At 42.0% G+C, this 22514-nt stretch overlaps 2 protein-coding genes across 7 annotated transcripts in view; one reads left to right on the top strand and one right to left on the bottom strand.

Moving 5' to 3' along the window:
• Positions 1-12739, top strand: part of TEK (TEK receptor tyrosine kinase) — a 107389-nt gene extending 94650 nt beyond the window's left edge. Inside the window, exons 16-23 of the mRNA XM_082618005.1 lie at positions 113-223; positions 2550-2740; positions 3288-3401; positions 7187-7257; positions 8219-8259; positions 9148-9244; positions 10787-10886; positions 11735-12739. Coding sequence (XP_082474131.1) covers positions 113-223; positions 2550-2740; positions 3288-3401; positions 7187-7257; positions 8219-8259; positions 9148-9244; positions 10787-10886; positions 11735-11809 — 800 coding nt within the window. The 3' untranslated portion in view covers positions 11810-12739. The remainder of the gene's footprint in view (positions 1-112; positions 224-2549; positions 2741-3287; positions 3402-7186; positions 7258-8218; positions 8260-9147; positions 9245-10786; positions 10887-11734) is intronic.
• A 638-nt stretch (positions 12740-13377) lies between these two features.
• LOC309802455 (RNA exonuclease 1 homolog) overlaps positions 13378-22514 on the bottom strand; it is a 46999-nt gene continuing 37862 nt past the window's right edge. Inside the window, exons 6-9 of one of the 6 annotated variants that reach the window (XR_014293804.1) lie at positions 21803-21918; positions 17177-17297; positions 15023-15075; positions 13378-14380 (exon numbers count right to left, since the gene is read on the bottom strand). Coding sequence is in view for 1 of the 6 variants with exons in the window: in XM_082618017.1 (XP_082474143.1) it covers positions 21882-21918 (37 nt within the window). In the remaining 5 variants the exon portion in view is untranslated. Of the gene's footprint in view, positions 17298-20172; positions 21919-22514 lie in introns of those variants that run through there. The other 5 variants (XR_014293801.1, XR_014293802.1, XR_014293803.1 and 2 more) reach the window with 5 other exon arrangements.

Genomic DNA, 22514 nt, shown 5'->3' with positions numbered 1-22514 from the left:
CCAGACCTAATGGTGGCTGAGTGTACCTGAAGGTTCTGGGAAGCAGAGGGGGGACAGTTGTTTCTGAAGAGGTGTAACAGAAAGGGATCACTACTCTTTACTTTCTTCCCAGAATATGCTTCCAAGGATGACCACAGGGACTTCGCTGGGGAACTGGAGGTGCTTTGTAAACTTGGACACCACCCAAACATCATCAATCTCTTGGGAGCGTGTGAACATCGTGGTAAGATGTTCTTTTCCTGTCTTTCCTGCCAGATTTTTTTTTTTAAAAAAACAGGCACATTCCATATTGAAATTAGGAAAGAAAGTCATCTAAGATTGTTATCTATTTTTTTTTAAGTTGCAGTTTCAGTCTGAATGTCTGGTCCCATTAATAGATCATGCTGAGATTTAGTACCTTTTTGAAGGTAGATCCCAAGGCTGAATCTTTTGGCCTCTGATGTGGTTCAGCTAGTACTGCCCCAAAATATCCATGGCTCCTACATGCCTCCACCTTTGCTAATCCAGAGGTTTTCTCAGCTACTACTGAGTGGATTGAGGCAGCCCTCAGCACCAGGAAGAGTGAAGTAGATTGGTTCTTGTTAGTTGCCTACCTTTTCATTTTCCCTCCAAACCCAAGGAACTGATATTCTGAATGTTAAATCTGTGAATGCCATTAATCTACTGTAATGTGAAAGCACTGGTGATGCTTAGGTTAAAATAATAATAATAAGCTTATATCTAATAGTATCAATACTTTGTTTTTATCCAAAACAATGTCCTGTACAATAACACTGAAGTTTTACAACTATCCTATGTCACACATACTCTTAAGTCCAACTTACATTATTAATTCAAGTATTTATTGAGTATTTCCTATTGTAATGCATGTAATTAGCTGTGAATGAGTAGGTAACAAGAAATCTTTCATGGCTTTACCTCTGCTTGCTACCTGGGTTTGTAGGTCTAAATCTATGCTTAATCTTAATTTCTCGTGGAAAAATTTGCTCCAACAAAAAAGCTCCACACAGTAATTATTTACAGACTTGACAACCTCTTGTTGACTTTGCAGCACAAATACCAACAATGGAAAAGAGACTACTTCCTTTTCCTCAATTTATTAAACTAAAAATACTGGTACTTCAAACAATGTATCATTCTGTGATCCAATAAGGGTGTAATCCTGAAAGCCAGATCATGTCTCTTAGGTTAGATAATGAAGTAATGACATTTATTTTTGAGCTGTTTCCTGAGAACAGTAATCAGCATGGGACAGCAGTAAATGAAAGTTAAAAAAAAAAAAAAAGAAAGAAACCGACAACAACAGAAGAATGTATATCTTTTAATATTTTGCTCTATGGTCACATTATTGGTTGGCTCTTAAAATTTATAATTCAGTAAAGAAGTGAGAAAGCACATTCATACCAGAATTGAAGTATATCTTTCCTTATAGTACAACAGGATTCAGTGCTAGATTTTTTTAATTTTTGAGAATTTCACTTCCTTAGAATATCTTTGAAGTTTAAATTCCTTCAACATTAAAAAAAGACCAAATAATTCACCTTTAAAAGACAGTAAAACCACTTTACTTTTCATTGGCTCCAAAGATCAATGTTTTTATCAAAGCAGCTTACATTTTATTAAAAAGGGAAAAGGAGAAAGCAATTTGGAATAAAAATAAGACACTGCACCATAGTTTCCTCTAGGAACTATTTTGTTTTATTTTTTTCCTAAAAGGTTGAGTTTTCTGGTTTCTGTAAGCAAAAATGCAATCCCTGACACTAGGCTCTGCTGACTAGTGACCTACTCAGCAATATAGTGACTTATTCCAGATTTTAGGGAGGAGCAGAAGGCAGGAGAGAGAGAAAGTTACCTGGTGTGGGTCCTCTTCTGCTATGGATATTTTATCATTGTTTTTTGATTAAAAAATTATAACCTCGGGCTTCCCTGGTGGCGCAGTGGTTGGGAGTCCGTCTGCCGATGCAGGGGACACGGGTTCGTGCCCCGGTCTGGGAAGATCCCACCTGCCGCGGAGTGGCTGGGCCCGTGAGCCATGGCCGCTGAGCCTGCGCGTCCGGAGCCTGTGCTCCACAGCGGGAGGGGCCGCAACAGTGAGAGGCCCTCGTACCACAAAAAAAAAAAAAAAAAAAAAAAAAAAAAAAAAGCTAGATTCATACTGGAATAACATGCCTGGCTCATATTAGGTTCTTGATATTCAATATTGATTGAATAAAAAAATGACAGGTGATGTGGACTAGCTGTCTTAGATCGTCTGGAAGCAAATGCTTTGATTTCATTCTACTAGTGTCACCGAGTAGGTGACAGGAAGCCCTCTATGTTTGGTAGAGGTGGGGAGGGGAACCCTGAGAGCAAGCACTTTAAGTATTGCAGGAATGATGTCACTTGTCTTCCTCCTGGCCCCAGCATTACCGAGGTCGGTACCACTAGATGTGTAACTTTACGATAAAACAGAGGTGTATAAGCGGTTCCTGAGAATCATAGCACATCTCAGAAATATCACGGCAGCTTAGGGTTACCGATAAAGTGGTGCTGTCTCCCTTCCTGCCCAGGCTACCTGTACCTGGCCATCGAGTATGCCCCCCACGGCAACCTCCTTGACTTCCTGCGCAAGAGCCGCGTGCTGGAGACGGACCCTGCGTTCGCCATCGCTAACAGCACCGCCTCCACGCTGTCCTCCCAGCAGCTCCTCCACTTTGCAGCAGATGTGGCCCGGGGAATGGACTACTTGAGCCAAAAACAGGTTCGTCCTGAGGATCTTGCTTTGGACATCTTTCCTCTGAAATTCTCTCTGGAATCAGAGTTTAGATAAGTTTGTACATTTGTTTTTGGTCACTGTCTCTTCCTTAATTCCTTCTTACAATCTTCTAATTTTCATATCTTTGCTAATATGTCATCTCTTTATATAGAAGTTAATGCCCAACACTGACGGTATGTTTATCTAGTGACTCTTATCATGTATATTTGGTGAGGTGCCTTCACCGATCTAAGCTTGATGTGGCTCTAAATAATGCATAGTAGCAGAGGCCATTCACGGCAACTGGAAGATTTCATGACCTGGTTTTTCTTCCAGGTTGCTCCTCCAGAGACATGTGGGTCATTTGGCAGAATCCACTCACTGAGCATTTAGGAGAGGAACTTTAAGGGAACTGGATTCTGATGACTTTTGAAAACCCCTTTTCACACTGACCTCTCTGTTTCCCAAAGCTCTTGCCCCTACGCAAGAAACAAAATGGAGTGAAAAAGCAAATGCGATGCTGAAAATACATGATTTTTTTTTTAAATTTCAGTTTATTCACAGGGACCTGGCTGCCAGGAACATTTTAGTTGGTGAAAACTATGTAGCCAAAATAGCCGATTTTGGATTGTCCCGAGGTCAAGAAGTGTATGTGAAAAAGACGATGGTAAGTTCAGAACAGACACTGATGAGATCCTTTCCGGGGCACCCCTCCCTCTCCTGATGTTGTTTCTCTTAGAATACCATCTTTCTGTGATGACTGAGGCCTCTGACCATTTTCCCCATTGGATAATGCCCTGGCCCAGCAAACGTCCTTTCTCATTTTTGATTCCTAAAATGACTGGAGGGTCGACATTTACCAATGAAGAAGGCCCTGTCACATGTGGCCAAGTAATTGAACGTGCAAGCCTAGTGCTGCAGGGACTCAGGTCTACATCCAGCCCAGACCCTGAGGTCTGGTCTCACTCAGAAACCTCTGGAGAGCTCCCACAGTCCCCTTTTGCACAGCAAACTTAGGAGGGGGAAAAAGACACTTAATATACCTTCTAAAACATCAAGGAAATCAATTAATGAGGTTCCTAAATCACAAGGATGCTCTAGAGAGAAACTCATAACTTCTAAATGCTCATACAAGATTTCCCTCTTTGCCAAAAGTTCTCTGCTCACTCTTCAAGCCCCAATCAAATCCACTTTCACCTAATGATACCTAGTCTCCTAAACATTCATATTTTATCTTCAAATACAAGCTCCTGGGAGAACCTCACCACAGTGTTAGAAGAGAGAAGCTGGACTCACTCTGCTACTTTTGTCCACCCTAGAATCATAAAGCCCTGGACATGCCACATTCCTGGACATTAGTGCTGTGCCGACAACATGCCACCACCCTCTGCTTTCCCTGAGCGGGTGGGCAATGTAGGGCGTTGGGGGTGACACACCCTGTAGTCTTTGCACGTGTTGGGTAGGTCCACTCCACTGGCCTGGCTCTCCCAGCATTACCTGGGCTCAGCTTTCTTGGGATGACTCCAGTTCTTATAACATATAGAGGGTCCTTTTACTTTTGTGGGTACCAAATTGCCTCCTAGCAAGGCTCAGGCTTCTGTGTTTATCCTCAAGCTCAGGTTTCCTTTCTCTTCAATATACTTATTTTAGTTACTGACAAGATAACACAGAAATAACACTCAAGAATGCTTTCAAGAGGAAATGGTCCACAGTTCACAACCTGGACACGATTAATTTATTTTATTCTTTACTTATGGCCTTCCACAGGCATACATTCTTTTCCATAGTTACAATCACAGTGAACCTAACCACTTTGGAACTTCCCACTCTCTTTTTGGATGAGGTTTTGAAGTTAGTCTCCTTTGGTTCTTAGAGACCACCATGCCCCTGGTCCTGTATACTTATTAACATCAGCACTTTTTGGAAGCCAGAGATGCCTCCCTGAGGGCTGGTTTCCAGGCAATATTTTTTTTTCCCCTAAACACTTCAGATTTGCCCCACTCAAAGCAGACTTTTCTCTGGGAAGGAGCTGGGCTGGTCTTAAAGAAGCAGGACCTACCACCACTCACCCATCTACTCTTGCTCTCCCCACTCCTCCTGGGAGCATCCTCCTTAGAATCCTCTTATCTCCATCACAGAATCCCTCTCCTTCCTTCACTCTGGCATGGGCAGGGTGGGGTTTGCCCCAGATGAGGGGCAAGAGAGGTTAACACAGGTTAGCCCCATAATCCACGCATTTTATTTGGTTGCTTTCCTTAGGCCCCCAAAGCTAAGGTTGGTTTGCTCGACATTTCATCAAGGGTAGGGATTTCTGTATCTTGGGGAGCTTAGGAGGAATGCTTAGAGGGGCGGAGCACAGGTAGGGCTCAAGTCTATCTCCCAGTGGAAGGGCAAAGTGTGCAGTGGCAGCATGGGGTCTGGGGAGGAAAAGGACAGGGTGAGGGTAGGGGAAGAAAAGAGAAGGGACTGGAGAGGAGCAAGCTCCCGGCAAGAAGGGTGCAGTATAGCAAGACACCACCAGAGGGCAGAGGAGCCACTTTCTCTGGCCTATTATTTAAGTCAGAGATATTCAATTCCTATTGTACCTAGAGTCGTCCGGGGAAATTAAAAAAAATACAGCTGCTGAGTCCTATGGCTTAGATATTCTGATTCAGTTATTCTGGGGAGGGCATCCTGCATCAGTTTTTTTTTTTTTTTTTAATTCCCCCAGGCGATGCTAATACTGGAAGTGTAGCAAACTAACGTACTTAAGTGATTTGGGGTTTTACTATCATTGATTAATATATCGATCCCGTCAGCATGGATTTATTTATTACTATAATGTTTCATGCTTGTGCTAGGTTTGGGGATAATATAATTCAGACACAATGTTCTCCTTCAAAGAGCTCAGAGACCCATAATGAACAATCGTCACAGTGGATGAGGCTGAGGATGAGGAAAGTGCCAGTGCCATGGGAACTCAGAGGAAGCACACTGAAGCTTTACAGTAAATGTCAAATAGATATTGGAGATGTCAGAATGAAGTGGATGACCTGGAGGGTGTGGTATATATAAAAATCGAGAGGCAAAGGAAAGCATGGAACCTTTGGCCATTAAGTAGTTCAGTATGGCTGGAGTGTGATGCAGAAAAAAGGGAGAGTTAAAATGCAAGGCTGGGACTTTCCAAGGGAGTGTGGAAAGTTCCAGAATGGTTAGGTTCACTGTGATTGTAACTATGGAAAAGAGTGTATGCTTGTGGAAGGCCATAAGTAAAAAATAAAATGCAAGGTTGGAGTTAAAATGCAAGTGGGGATAAGGTCCTGAAGAGCTTTGGATGCCAGCTAAGGATTTGGGGACTCATCTAAGCACTGGGGATCTTGGGACATTAAAGAACTTTAAGGAAAGGAACCACATGGTTGTACTTGCCATTTAGAGTGATTGTGGTGTGGAGAACAGGTCATCGGGGTGAAACTAGAGGCTGGGAGATCCGTGGAGAGGTGGTGGTTTCATCAGGCAGGAGATGATGGTGGCCTGCACCAAGGTGATAGCGGTAGGGACAGACACATGTGGGCAGATCCAAAAGCAGTCAAATAAAACAGAAAGGATGAAGTGTGCATGGAAATCAGTCATTAGGAGGTATGAGGTCAGAGGTCAGCTGGTTGGGAGTAAATGAGAGCAAAGACCCAACAGGAAATGGAGACAACTCTTTCCGTTCCATAGCTGTGAAGGGGAAGAGAGAAAAACAGGTGACAGATGGGGTGGGGTGGACATAGAGAGAAGGGAGGCGTGGATGTTGAGGAGAACACTGAAGATGTAGATGTGAGAAAGGATCCTTTTTTAAAAGAAGACTTTTTTTTTTAGAGCAGTTTTAGGTTCACAACAAAATGGAGAGGAAGGCACAGCGATTTCCCATATACTCCCTACCCCACACATGCATACCCTCCCCCATCATCAACATCCTCTGTCACAGAGGTACCTTTGTTACAGCCAATGGACCTGCATTGACATGCCATAATCACCCAAAGTTTATAGTTTACATCAAAGCTCACTCCCGGTGTTGTACATTCTATGGGTTTGGAGAAATTTATAAGGACCTATGTTCTTCATTATTGTATCTTACACATTTTCACCGCCCTAAAAATCCTGTTTTCTGCCTATTCAGACCCTAAACCCAACCCCACCCCTAGCAACCATGGATCTTTTTTGAGAAAGGATACTTTTATATTTAAACCTTAAATATGTGAAACTGTGGTAGGGGCCCCTTGAGGTAAGTGGGACTCACACAATTTGCAAGTCTTTGAATTTAAAAGCACACTTGTGGGTGGGACATGTGCAAAACAGTTCCTGAGTCTGCCACGCCTTCTGTCTGGGGACCTCCCCGTGGACTTGGGTGAGTCCCAGCTTCAGGCCAGCGGCGAGCCTTGGGAAGGGGCCCTGTCCAGCCTAAGCGGCATCTCACCTCGTTCTCTCCAGGGACGGCTCCCCGTGCGCTGGATGGCGATCGAGTCACTAAATTACAGCGTGTATACAACCAACAGTGACGTGTAAGTAAAGCCTCTCACTGCTGAGGGATTTTTTTTTTTTTTTGTCCCAGAAAAATATCCATTTGACAGAGGTTTTAAAGAGAAGCAGAAATATTGTATCTGTCTGGGGAATAAAGCTAATCACTAATCCCAGGAAATCACAGACTAAATGAAGCCACAGAGGGGACAGTTTTCCCTGGTGGCAGGCTTTGGGTTTCTTTCTGCATGTCGAGGAGTGACCTCAAGTGGTGAATTCCTCATCTCCAGAGGAGCAAGGGGCATCCCAGCCTTCCCATGGCTCCACTCCCAGACTGACCTCAGCACGAGGACCTAGATCAGAGGAGGTGGCCCACAGTAGCTGCTGGGGATCAGAGGTGGCAGGGATGGAAAGCAGACAGACACAGTGGGAACCATCTCTGCTTGCAGCCTGCATGACAAGTCTCAGGCTGGTGGGGGAAGGAAGGGTTGGGATTGAGGCCTGAGCCCTCTTGCTCAGGTTCCCTCTTTTCAGGAGGAAGAACTGAGGCCCCGAGTGTTCCTGTGTCTTCAGTGTGTGCCTTTATATGTTATCTCACATCATCTCTGCATAACTTTAAGAAATTGGTGTCCTCACTTTTGGAAGAATACACTAAGAGGCCTCAGGAGTTCTAGCCACTTGTCTCAGGTCACACAAGTATCAGGTGGCAGAGATGGGATCTGACACAGGTCTGTCTGGCTTAGAATCTCCTGCTTTCCAGCTTTCCACCTTGCATTCGCTACCTAAAGCGAGTGGGAGCTCTGGCAGAGCTAACACTCTTTCCCTGTTATAATCCTTCCATTGGCCAAAGAGGAGATAAATGCATGCTGTGTGCAAGGCCCTAGCCTAGGAAACAGACATGTAACTTTTCCTTTTCTGACCTAGGCTTAGTCGCCCTGGCTTTCTGGGCAGAAAGTTGACTGGGCAACATGCGTGCTTATTGGTTTCTCTTTTGTTCCTCTGCAGATGGTCCTATGGCGTGTTACTATGGGAGATTGTTAGCTTAGGTGAGTATCCATGTCTACCTACCAGGTGAGGCTCTAGGCAAAGGGAGTGGGCCCCTCCCAGACTCCTTTACTGTATAATTTCATGGGTAACGTGTACTCAGTGCCAACAGACGCCACTTGGGAAAAGAACCTTACGGGTTTCCATGTTTGAGTGTGTTTATTCCCATGGTTCTCTTTATGAAAGCCCTGTGTTTAATGTCATATTTAATACTAATAACCTGGTGGTCAAGAACTTCATTCTGAGTTGTCTCTGCTTGTGCACAGATGTCACAGAGCTGTCATAAGTTTACTTCTACAACTTGAAGACAGTATATTATGAAAAGTCACATTTTCTAAGGCCATTTAATACCACGTGAAAATGTGCATGCCAAAAACCAGAAAAAATTCCCATAATCCCGGTTTTATAAATATGACACATGAAAAAAACTGGGAGGACCACACAGAAGGATTTTTTTAAATGTAGTTTTTTTCTGCATTATTTTTTGTATTTTCCACAGTAAACATGTATTGCTTTTGTAATTAACATTGATAGATAAAATAGGAATTGCATAACATAAATACAGACTTCCAATTAGGAAAAAGATCCATGTCATTGGTACAATAGACGTGCTGTGTGTAGACAGACTTGGGGAAGAGGAATAGCACCAGAAGGAAGGAGACTGTGGTGGATCTCTGCACTAAGGAGTGGCCGCACGGAAGCACGGTCTGTAGCCGAAGTCCAGCTGTGATGTGCGGTAGGCTTGCTCTGGAGGAAGATCACCACGGGTGCTCAGCATTGCTTGACACACCCCGTCTTTCTCCCAGCCCCTTGGCTGTATAGCCTCAGGGCAGGAGATGCTGACTTCTGCATCCGAGGGGGCTTAGGGTGCACCGTTTCCTGTCTTCCAGGTGGCACCCCTTACTGTGGGATGACGTGTGCAGAACTCTACGAGAAGCTGCCCCAGGGCTACAGATTGGAGAAGCCGCTAAACTGTGATGATGAGGTGTAAGTCAGGCCTCACCCGGGGCCATTTTATCCTGACTTTCTCCCTGTACCTTTCTTGGACTGACTCTAATGAAGGAGCTATCTGATACATACACATATGTTTACCTATATGTGCACACACGCACGCACACATGCACACCCCATATAGTCAGAAACAAGGGGGTTCTTGAAACTAAGACTGTGATGCAATGGGCAGGGAATAACAGCTTTCTAGGCATAGAAATCCAGGAGGAATTTAAGGTGATGATTCTTGGTTGAATCTTAAGGTTGAAAGGAGAAAGGGCAACAAAGGCAGAAAAGATCTGAAATAAATTCATGAAATTATCCATGAATAAATGTATGAAACCTTGAGACTAACTTTGGGGACAGAGATTTCAGAGCTGTTATATTAAGAAAGACAGATTTTTCTTCATAAAATCTTACTTCTATGAGGATTATTTTCCAGGAATAAGTATTCTTCTCAGGGGAATAATGATTATCTTTAGCGATGTTGCCATTCCCAGAACTAACCAATGTAGTTGCTGCCTAACTGGCATGATTTGAAGAGTGCAAGGCTCTAGGCTGAGCAAGTAATTTATCATCCAAACCAAGCCACTTCTAAGAGTGAAATAGGGTGCTGTTATTGTTATGGTACAAGAGATATAAAACTAGACCATCCTGGGAAAACCTGGGTGTACCTGAACCATCACTGGACAAAGTCCCTAAAATTTCATCTTTTGAGATTCATTCCATAAGGAGCGATATTTTCAGCCCTTATGAAACTTCTGTTAAAGTACAAACTGTTCTATTGATAGAATCTCTAACACCCCAGGCTGATGGTTGAGAGCCCTCTGTGCACTACAGTTCCCCTGAGTCACCTGGTCAGCATGTGAAATCTTGAGCCCCATTCCCAGACATGATTCTGTACATCTAGGGTGCGTCCCAGGAATCTGCATTTTAACAAGTAGTTCTGGCCACATTTGAGAAAGTACTGACTTAGACCAGCACTTCCTAAACTATGTGGAAAGTGTGAGACGTAAATAAATGACACAGAGTTCTGTGATCAGTTATGTCTGGGAAGCTTCTAGGTTAAACCTGGTTAAAAAGGTAGCTTGTTTTTAATGGAATGTCTTCTCAAGATTTTCCTGGGTCGATGCCTAAGAGGAAGATGCGATGGGTGGCATTTTGCAAATTTATTTGAGCATGGGGCCATTTAAAAAAAATAAAACCCTGACATTTTGAGAGGTGTGGTATTCCAAGGGACATGCTGCCCTAGACATGTAACTCAGTTCTTTCCAGATAATCAGAATAGCTGAGACCAAGATCCCATGGGAGTGGTACCTAAAGCAGGCACTAGATCTAGTGGGAGAAGAAAGGGGACTTGGATGGGGAGATGGGAGGCCTAACAGAATCTTCCTAGGTGCCGTACTTTTGTCTTTTGCTGGCTAAGCATGATGACCATGCGTTGGGTGGCTACATTCTCTTTTTTGCCATACCCTACACCTGGCTGTGCGCAGGCCTGAAGCACAGTTGTAGACTTAACCCTTTCACTGTTTTCAAAAGGTATGATCTCATGAGACAATGCTGGCGGGAGAAGCCTTATGAAAGGCCCTCATTTGCCCAGATCCTGGTGTCCTTAAACAGGATGTTAGAAGAACGAAAAGTGAGTATGGAGATCAAAGCAGGGGTTCTTTAAGTGGAATTCCTCATGTGTCTATTGTGGTTAATAAAAAGTTGATACAAGTCAACAGGTTCTCCTGAGCATGACCCTAGGTGCTAGAGGGACATAAGGATGTGGACCCAACTTTGAGGAAGTTACAATTTTGGAGGACATAAGATTCCTATATAAGATACAGTCACACACAGTAGCACAACATATACAACGGGCTTATTCGAGCTAGAAGCAATCTTAAATCTCATCAGTCATACAGCCTGACCCTTTAATTTTATAGAGGAAGAAACAGACTTAGAAGGGTGAAAAGTGACTTGCCCAAGGACAAACAGCAGGTAGACAACATAGCGTGGTCTACAGGTTACTATGGGGAGGGTCAGGCATTCTATCAAAATTTCTAGAAAGTAGTTGACTATACAGATCTGAGGTTCGAAAGACAAATCTAGGTTAGGGAAGTAGATGTTGAACGTCATCAAAACCCAGTTGGTAATTAAACCAAAGATGTGGGTGAGGTCACACAGCAGGAGGTGAGAAGCAGACAGAGGAAGGGGCCTTAGAGGATGTGGGGCGTGTCAGGAGGGACCAGTGAGAGACCATGAGAAAGAGAAGCCGGAGACTGAAACAGGTGAGAGGAAGCAATCCTACTTGCAGAAGTCAAGGGATACTTTTCAGGAAGAAAGTTGTTAAACACAACAGAGGGAATAAGGATAGAAAACTACCCCCCAAGTATCCGCATCTGAGTTGAAACAAGCTAAGGAAACTGGGGTATTACTGTAACTGCCCCTGGCAGAGGCAGGACTGAGCCAGTTTGTGTCTCTGAACCACTCTTGTTCTTCTAGACCTACGTGAATACCACGCTTTATGAGAAGTTTACCTACGCAGGAATCGACTGTTCTGCCGAAGAAGCAGCCTAGGACAGACCATCTTCAGCTGTATATTCCGTTTTCGCTTCACCAGCATGAGAGACCCTTGAGAACTTGATGCCAAGCAAGCAAGTCTCTGTCAAGAGAGGTGACATAGAATATGGACGTGTATATAGATTGCTGTCTGTCTGGGACATTCACCGTAAGACCCCTGTGTGTGAATCTATAGTACCCTCTATTAGGACTGTATATACTATTTTGAGTAAGAATGTGCTGGAATCAGAATGCCTGTGGTTTCATATGCAATAATATATTTTTCTAAAAACATGGACTTTACAGGAAGGTGTGAGAGTACAATTACTGTAGTGCATAACTCATTATTGTCCCAGATATTTTTGATATTTACCTATATATTGGATGTTATGTCTTGCTGTGTAGAAGAAAATATTGTAAACCTGACCCTGATAGCACAGGTGAGAAAAGTAGGGGAAATGTATGAATTCTTACAGGACATGGATTTAAGTCTGTACCTAAGCAATATAAAAGAGCTTCTTCTATCTCTAAAATTTCCCCCTCACCTGTGGAAGCCACCCCAATTTCATTTCATAATTTGACAACTTTGTCAGGTGTTTCCAGAGCCCACAAGTCAGTCCAGAATGCTAACACTGAAAAACAGATTTAAATCTCGTTCCTTAGATGCCTAAGAACTTTGAGAGAAGTATAAGTTTGATCAATTAATAGGATTTAGTTTTAGTTTCTTTGATAACATTGATGTGTTTATTAAGAAATTAAAATAGGAAGCTTGGAGTTAGTTAGTTATATTTGGGAGACATGTGACATCATATCAGATTAACATCCCTACCTGTATTACACATTGTAAAAAGTTTTAGTTTTGATCATTTGTGAGTTTACCGTTTATACTGTAGGCACATGCTACACTGAGATCATATAGTAAGTGAATAAATGTCTTGCCTACCCACATTTTGTCCAGGAATATGTCTCATAGGTATTGCCAAATGTCTGTATTATACTTTTGAGAAAAACACCTTAAATTATCATCCTCTACCTTGTTGGTAATATGCAGAGAGCAGTTGGTGGGTATATGCCACCAGACGTATCTCAAGCTCACAAGATTAGAAATGTCTTCCAGAAGTATCCTACTGTCTAATGTGTTTTCTTGCACCTCTGGTAGTATTCCAATGTGAACTGAGGGCTTAGAACTAGAATCCCTTTTAATTGTGCTGCAATGTTAACAGTTCGCCATACCGCATAACGTTCCATATTCCTGCCATCTGCTCAACTTTATGCATCAGAAACAATGACCAGGAAATTGTATTTGTCCCAAACGCTCTTCATCCACAACAGCATATGCAGTGGAGACAAAACAAAAGCAAGACTGCTGTCGCAGCATTTATTTCATCAACTAAGTAGGGGCTCAAATGAAGAGCCATTGAAAGTAGGTCCAAATATATATATATATATATATATATATATATATATATATATATACACACACACACATATATATATACACACATGTATATAAACTATATATATACACTATTTATATATACATATACACTATATATACATATATATACATATATGTATAGATATATGTGTATATATGTATATATATGTGAATAGTTCCATTTTGCTTTTTACCCAAATGTTGTGGAGATACTCCTGACAGCTCTTGGTTTGCATGTACATGGAACTGAACAAGAACAAGGATGATCTGAAAAATGTAGATAATGTCTTCAAATTTTGCATGTGGCTTTGGAATACATAATAACAGCTGCTTTTTCTATAGCAGCCTGACCTTCTTGATTACATATATTTAAAATACTTTACATCATTACAAATTTACTTCATGTCAAGTATAAGAGATGACTAAGGAAGTACTTACGGTATCAAGAAAAAGGAACTGGACTTCCCTGGTGGCAGAGTGGATAAGAACCCGCCTGCCAATGCAGGGGACATGGGTTCGAGCCCTGGTCTGGGAAGATCCCACATGCTGTGGAGCAACTAAGCCTGTGCGCGACAACTACTGAAGCCTGCGCACCTAGAGCCCGTGCTCTGCAGCAAGAGAAGCCACCGCAATGAGAAGCCCGCACACCGCAAACAACGAAGAGTAGCCCCCGCCTGCAGCAACTAAAGAAAACCCACGCACAGCAACAAAGACCCAATGCAGCCAAAAATAAATAATTAAAAAGAAAAAAGAAAAACGAATTCAGTGATACCTAAGATTTACTTGTAAATTCAAAGTACCAAAGCAGCAAACCTGAGGTGTTCTTACTGAGGGCACATCATCACCATCAACTTGAATTTACTCCTGGCACAGAGACCATACGATTGACAGCTCTGGGTCTCATCCCTACCATTGGCAGAGAAACCTTTGTAGTTTTGTAGCATGTTAACGGCATTAATATTAAAGATTCATACTTACTCAAAGGTCGATAGTCAAATTGAATAAAGTCATGTCATTTCCATAGGCCAGTTTCCACATCATCAAAAAGCAATTAAGAAGGAAAGAACCAACGCCTTAAAGGAATTAGACAATTCCAGTACTGGGTATATAGATTAGATTTCAGTGTGTTTAGAAGAGCCATAGGACACTGCCTTAAAAAAAAAAAAATCAGTGAGTTGTTGATATCAAGTAAGAATACACCAGTTAGATTAAAAACACATTACACAATAGCCAAATGACCAGAACTTTTATGTTAATAGTACACTGAAAAGTTTACATTTACTTCCATATAGTTTGTGAGGAAAATCTCCACTTCTGTTTCTATATAGATGATCTAAAGAAAACTTACAATTTTGTTAGGTAAAGATGTTTCTATCTCCAAGCAGTATAATGGTTCTAAGTATTTAGAGAGAAAAAGGAATTTAAGTAACCTGAGAAACGACCTTTGTGAAAGTCCTGGACCCATTACTTCAACTTCAAACCATCTTCCACTGTTATTTGTACACTGCCTACAAAGATGAGTCAAATTCCAGAAAACCTAATTCCTTCCCCCGCTCGTCCCCAGTCACAACTTTAGAAATCACTGTGGAAATTTAACCTTTAAAATGTAATAAATAGACCTCAACAGTGCTTGTCCTTCTCCTCTTCTCTTTGAAAGCATGGAGAAACCTCATGTTATTATAGACCAAACTCTACTGCCAGCAGTGGAGGCCAAGTAGTCACGGAAGCAATGCAGAGGTTTAAGATATTCTTGGGCAAAGTGGTTACTTCTTTCCTTTCAGGTCGTCTTTTACCTTCCAGAGTACCAGTTCCATGCAGGCGGTTGCATTTTCACTTGAATTGTGACCTTCAAATAGTATAGAATATAAAATAGCACATTAGACATAGACAACTCTGTGATGTTACCCACGGATGGTCTCAAAACGAAGTCTTGAGTTTGAAACAAAATTACCACTGGCCACTTATCAATATTTCATTATTTCATACCTAGGACAACCCCTACTGGTTGCTTTAGAAATGTTTTACATAAATCCAGATGAACAAGCATCTCCCTTTCTCTATGTAACCTGTCCTCAGTCATGTGGTCACTACATTGCTATGACTGGATAGCACATCAGTACCTTCTCCATGAACCTCGTTTCCAGGGAGATACAACAACAAAGTGACAGGTACCACTGAACGACAGAGATCTGACAAGAAGCCAGAAATGGGCTTCCCTGGTGGCGCAGTGGTTGAGAGTCCGCCTGCCGATGCAGGGGACACGGGTTCGTGCCCCGGTCCGGGAGGATCCCACATGCCGCGGAGCGGCTGGGCCTGTGAGCCATGGCCGCTGAGCCTGCACGTCCGGAGCCTGTGCTATGCAACGGGAGAAGTCACAGCAGTGAGAGGCCCGTGTACTGCAAAAAAAAATAATAATAATAATAATTAAAAAATTAAAAAATTAAAAAAAAAAGAAGCCAGAAATAAGGGACGCTAGAAAAAGTACACCTCTCCAGACAAAGAGTGACCTTAGATACAAAATGACATGGTTTTAAAAAGTAGATGAAATCTACCCAAGATATCAAGCCTGCAGTTCTGGTCAAAATAATAAATGACATCCGAGATTAAATGAGAAAAATCATATGGACCACAATTCTAAAATGGTATATTATTGTTTATTTGTGTTATTCTGAGAGAACTGTGGTATTATATAACTTTTCGAAGATTTTGTTTTACATAGGGTATTTTTTGTTAGGTGAAATATTTTTGTGTCCATGGTTCCAGATTATTTTCAGTAGAACACGTTACAAATTTGATAAGAGCATTTTCTGGGAATTTGAGATATGAATATTTTTAACAAAGCAGATAATGTAAATTAAAGATTTTCTGCAAGATGGTATTGGGTAGTGTCTAATAAACAGAGAATGAAAGAGTAAAGACCATAAAGTAAAATCTGTATTTTGTACAATAAATGGCATGATCAGCGGAGCATCTGTAGAAACATACAGCATTATAACATAATTTTAACATACTCAAAATTAACTTTCTTCTCCCTCTTGTGCAAAAGTGGGGCCTATATGGGTATACATGAAATGTACAGAGTAACTAACCTCCATTCCAAGCCAGACACATATCTCATGCATATCACAATGCCACTAACAGGATAGTTGGTGGCTGTACTTGTTGTATTAGATTAACTTGTTTAATGTTGGGTATTTTTCATCAGAAAAACCAAAAAGAAAAAAAGTTCTGAGAGCAAAACCTCTGTACCAATCCACTACAGAGCAAGTGCACGCATGAATGTATTGAATTTGAGCTATACTTCTTTTGCAATGCACACTATTTACCCTGGGTGAGAGAACTTGGACCCAATCAATTTTAGAATCTCTTTAGGCTTAACGAAAATCACATATGAAAGGAGGTACACAGCAAAATTTAGAATGGAATTAGATCTCTACACCAACAAAAGTTTTTTTTTTTTTTTTTTTTTGAGATACGCAGGCCTCTCACTGTTGTGGCCTCTCCCATTGCGGAGCACAGGCTCCGGATGCACAGGCTCAGCGGCCATGGTTCACGGGCCCAGCCGCTCCGCGGCATGTGGGATCCTCCCGGACCGGGGCACGAACCCGTGTCCCTTGCATCGGCAGGCGGACTCTCAACCACTGCGCCACCAGGGAAGCCCCAACAAAAGTTTTATGCATGAATTCCAAGGTCAGGCAACTTGCTGAACCATGATGTGGTCACCAGTCTCAGTTTAATTGCTATTTTGATGCCTGTGGAACATCTAGGACTATACCAGGCAGTGAGCATGGAACACTTTTTACTTAAGCAGAAGCTTTAGGATTCTCTACCCAAGAAGAGAACCCACAGGGCAGCATTTCAAACAGTAGACCTTTACCATGAACCTCATGGTTTACTCAAGTCAGACTTAGGATCCTGATATTCATCACGAACAAGCAGGCTCTTACCATCATCCTGAATGATTCTCCGCAGGTAGTCGGCCACTAGACTTTTAAGGGATCTTTTGTGAGGCAAGCCTAGCCGATGAGGAAACATAACTGTCGTGTCCACAACTGAAGTATGAATTAACTGTCAAAGGAAAGAGGAAAACTCTTTAGACGTTCTTCCCAAAGAATAAGGAAACTGATGGCAGCAACAGTAACTGTAGCAGCAGTAACTAGGCTACAAAAGCAAGTGACATGAGCAGTTACAACAGGCCAGTCACTAGGCACTTTACTTGGATTATTTCACTACAACCTGCAGAGTAACCTAGCAAGGTAGGTATTTTATTGTCCCTTTTTACAGCCAAGGAAACTGAGGCTTCGAGAGGTTAAGAAAGTTGCCTAAGCTGAGTCAGCAGGGTAGAAGGAAATCCAATCTCAGCAGCCTGACTTCCAAGTCCACTTTCCTACCAAGGGAGCACCACCAGGGGGCAGCATGAGCTCAGAGCGGTTCCAATAATTACTGGCGGGGTGAGGGGCGGTAAAGGGTGAGCCAGGCTCCTCCCACCTTGTGACTCAGCGGAGGTGCAGGCACACCTCACTCTAGTGCAAGGCCCATTTCAGTGGTTTGTCTGTCCCTGGGGAGGGGGCATGGACAAGGATTAGTCCCATCTAGGTCCAAATCCCCTCTGCTTACACATGGAAGAAGGTGAATAAATTTTTCCTGAGATTTAATAAAGTAGGAAATAGTGATACAATAAGAGAGGGGTCAGATAACTGAGAGCCTGGACTGTCAGCTACCAGTTTGGATTCCTCGTTAGAAGAGCTGTACTTTGAAAAAGCGTTGAAGAAGATTAGCCTCAGGACAAGAGTAATTTAAAGACTGATCAAGAAGAGAGGGGGTTGGGGCTTCCCTGGTGGTGCACTGGTTGGGAGTCTGCCTGCCAATGCAGGGGACACGGGTTCGAGCCCTGGTCCGGGAAGATCCCACATGCCGCTGAGTAACTGGGCCTGTGCGCCACAACTACTGAGCCTGTGCTCTGGAGCCCGCAAGCCACAACTACTGAGCCCACATGCCACAACTACTGAAGCTCGCGCACCTAGAGCCAATGCTCCGCAACAAGAGAAGCCACCGCAATGAGAAGCCCACGCACCGCAATGAAGAGTAGACCCCGCTCTCAGCAACTAGAGAAAGCCTGTGCGCAGCAACAAAGACCCAATGCAGCCAAAAATTAAATAAATGAATAAAAAAGAAGAAGAAAGGGGTTGGAAGTTTAATGTTTAGCACCTACTACGCCCCATCCATAAACGCTTTAAATTCTCACTTTTAATGTGTCAGCCACCTCCTAGACACTGGTTCCTGGCTGCAGAATACTGAGCACATAAAAGAAGGTGGTGGGGGAAATAGAGAAATCTACGAGTAATCTGGGTGAAAGAAACAGACTGATTACAAGGAATAAAAAAACACAGTGGTTTCAAATTTTCTGGTCTGGGAGACAAGTGAAACAGAACGGTTCCTGGAAAATGAGAGACAGGAAAGTCATGGTGAGAAGCTGAGTCTGAGACAAGCTGTCGCTGAGGTGTCAGAAGGACACCCCTGTGAAGAGCTTTCTTACAGAAAGCTTACGTCCCCAGCTCTCTTTGCTCACACTTGGGTGGGGTCTGGTGGAAGCACATTCCAGTCTCATCTGTCACATGCAGAGACAACAGTGCTGTGTGAAACAACTATCTATACTATGGTACCAGCTTTGCAGGGAAAGAGGTGGATACTCAGGAAAATTAAATGGCCTTACTTACATTCTTACGCTAAAGAAGAACTAGCCCTTCTCAGCATGAAGGTAAGTCTTAGGGGTGGCTGAAACAAACAGTCAAGGTCCCCAAAGTTCTAGAGTTGCGCTGTGCAATGTGGTAGCCACCAGCCACATGTAACTATTGAAATTAAGTAAGCAAAATGAAAAAATCGTTTTCTCGGTCACATTAGACACATTTTAAGTGCTCACTAGCCACATGTGGCTAGTGTCTACCATATTGGATAGTGAACATGTAGAACGGAGAGTTCTGTTGCAGAGCACTGTTCTAGATCGGGGGTGGCCACCAAACTCTCTTCCGAGTTATAAATAGTTTAGGCTTGCAGGCCATACCATTTCTGTTATAACTACTCAACAATGCCACTGTAGTATGAAAGCAGTGATAGAAAATACATCAGTGAGTGGGTGTGGTGGCTCTGTTCCAATAAAAATAGTTGCAAAAACAGGTGGCTAACGTGGACCATAGTGTGCTGACACCTGTTCTAGAACATGGAGCAAAGAACAGACCATTTTAACCTGGAGTATTAAGGGGGAGATTTTCAAGCCTATCATGCCAAGAAAAATGAACATGCCATTTGATTTTGAGCCTACCTTATAGGTAGGCTTTATAAGTCTACCTGACTTAATATGAAAAAGTTATCTTCCAGGACGTGACTATAATAACCTATTAGATAAACGTAGTTTTACCCACTTGAATATTAAAGACAATGATCTAAGACCATGTCAAAACAACGATTTTGGTTTCATCACAATTGATAATGGACTTTCTTTCTGACCTGTTTAGCCAAATGACTTGGGCATCTTATACTGCTTCTGGTTTACAAGAGTTGGACGAAGTCATCAGCACAGTGATTCTTATCTTGTTTTGTCTAAAAGGGCAAATCAAGCAACAGTGATAACACAATGATAATGACTACCACATTAGCACATAGAGTTTTGTTTTGTTTTGTTTGCGGTACGCAGGCCTCTCACTGCTTTGGCCTCTCCCGTCTCGGAGCACAGGCTCCAGACGCGCAGGCTCAGCGGCCATGGCTCACGGGCCCAGCCGCTCCGCAGCATGTGGGATCTTCCCAGACCGGGGCACGAACCCGTGTCCCCTGCATCGGCAGGCGGACTCTCAACCACTGCGCCACCAGGGAAGCCCCCTTTTGACTTTTTCTTTAAAGATTCAAGTTTTTATTTTTTTTATTATTATTATTTTTTATTTTTTTTATTTTTTTTTTTTGCTGTACGCGGGCCTCTCACTGTTGTGGCCTCTCCCGTTGCGGAGCACAGGCTCTGGACGCACAGGCTCAGCGGCCATGGCTCACGGGCCCAGCCGCTCCGCGGCATATGGGATCCTCCCAGACCGGGGCACGAACCCGTGTCCCCTGCATCGGCAGGCGGACTCTCAACCACTGCGCCACCAGGGAGGCCCCAAGTTTTTATTTTTAAAGCAAGACCTTCAGTTCTCATTTTGCTGCTATGAGTATCAGTAATTAGCAAAGCATTTCCTGACTTGTTCCAAAAAGGAGTTAGAAGATTCCGCTAAACCCATGGAAGAACAAGAACCAATAAGAGTACAGTAACTTTAAATATAGTACAATTTTGTCAGTTATAGCTCAATAAAGTAAAAAAAAAAAAAGAGTAAAATATAAAGTAGCTGGGGCTATTAGGATATGGGCAAAATGAGTAGGAAAAAAAATCAAATGAGGTCAGGAGAGAGATTAGTAACAATGCATTTTCTGATAACAGCAACTTTTACTGAGTTTTTATGTATTCAACCATTTTTATGAACCATGAGGAAATTCAGGTTAAAAAATTCTTGTTAGCAGAATTCTTTATAATTATTCTCAAAATTTATCACAACAACTTTTAATTCACTTGACCACCTTGCCTTACTGTGCTCCAAAATTATGGACGTACACATATATAATATATATTATGTATACTATATATACTATAATACTATAAACTATGTACTATAGTATATAATGCATGTAATATACACGTGTATGTGTATCAAGTCATATTTGTTCATATATACATATACAAATGTATGTATATATGTGTGCATGTATACGCACACACGTCATATTAAGTACCATTGGAGAATTTATTTAAAGAAGATTGAATAAATACAGTCACACCAGTAATTAACACTTCTAAATTTTCATTGTAGAATAAGATCAATGTCTTCTATTTTATATTTAAATAGATATATTTAAATAAATATATAAATATGTCATGTCATATGGCTTATATGCCTTTAGGAAATCCAATTCAATTAATCAATGATATTATCGGGTGTTTTATATGAGCTTTTTAAAAATTAAAGGCACATCTATATCACACTATCTCAAGTTAGCATTGAATTTGGATCAGAAACATGTCCTACTTTAATAATAGTAAAATAGAATTTGCACTGAACCAGTGTTCTGTATGCTATATCAAAGCTATGTATACTCAGCGACATGCCTACAGGATTATAGAAATTTTCATCCAATGGGAATAGTATGGTATTTTCAGAAGAAACTGATTAATGATTGAATGAATAAATAACGTGTTCAATATTTTTGTCTGTCTCTCTAGCCTCCTACCTACCATTCCAACATGTAAACAACATGAGTGCTGAGGCCGTATCTCTAATTTAGGGTTGTTACCCAGGGCCTAATACAGTGTCTACATAATTTTAGCAAGGTACTCAACAGAACATGAATAGTTTTGAATAAACAAATTAATTAAAAGAAAACAATGTTAACTCATGCGCTAAAGTTGAATCAAATAAAAGTACCTAGGCTAAAACTCAAAGTACATGTTCAATGTTCTATAATTTCAAAAACAAACCCCTGTGTATAATGCATACCTACTGTTACAGTCAATGACTTCTTCATCTGGTTTCACAAATGTATCATAGTCCACCTGGAGGCTGGGATCAACCACTGTCACTTGAGTAAGTTCCAAACCTTTGGCTGTATAGCACTATAAAGATGGAACTATTAAATTTAAACATCATATTGGGCAAACATATTTTAACATCTTAGATATCTTAAAGGAATATTTCTAACTGGAATATACAATCTAACCCTATCATTCAGTTTTGCTAACAAAAGCCAGTGTGTGGATCTGATGGTCATATAAAAGATGATCCAAGCTTTAATTTTTTCCTTAATGTTGGTAATATTTCTGCTAATAAAAATAATTTCATTTTCTTGGCTTAGGCTTTACAATTATTTTCATTAGAGGTCAGTGCTATCCAAAAGAACCTTCTGTGAAGATGAAATGTTCTATTTCTGTCCTGTCCAATATGGTAGCCACCAGCCACAAGTGGGGATTGAGTATGTGAAATATGGCTAGTATGACTGAGGAACTAAATTTTTAATTTTTTTTTTTTTTCCTTTTTGCGGTATGCGGGCTTCTCATTGTTGTGGCCTCTCCCGTTGCGGAGCACAGGCTCCGGACGCGCAGGCTCAGCAGCCATGGCTCACGGGCCTAGCCGCTCCGCGGCATGTGGGATCTTCCTGGTCCGGGGCACGAACCCATGTGCCCTGCATCAGCAGGCAGACTCTCAACCACTG

Source organism: Mesoplodon mirus (genome assembly GCF_964341445.2).
Source record: "Mesoplodon mirus genome assembly, chromosome: 1".
In the NCBI taxonomy this organism is placed as follows: Eukaryota; Metazoa; Chordata; class Mammalia; order Artiodactyla; family Ziphiidae; genus Mesoplodon; species Mesoplodon mirus.
This window is presented reverse-complemented; position numbering and strand designations above follow the sequence as displayed.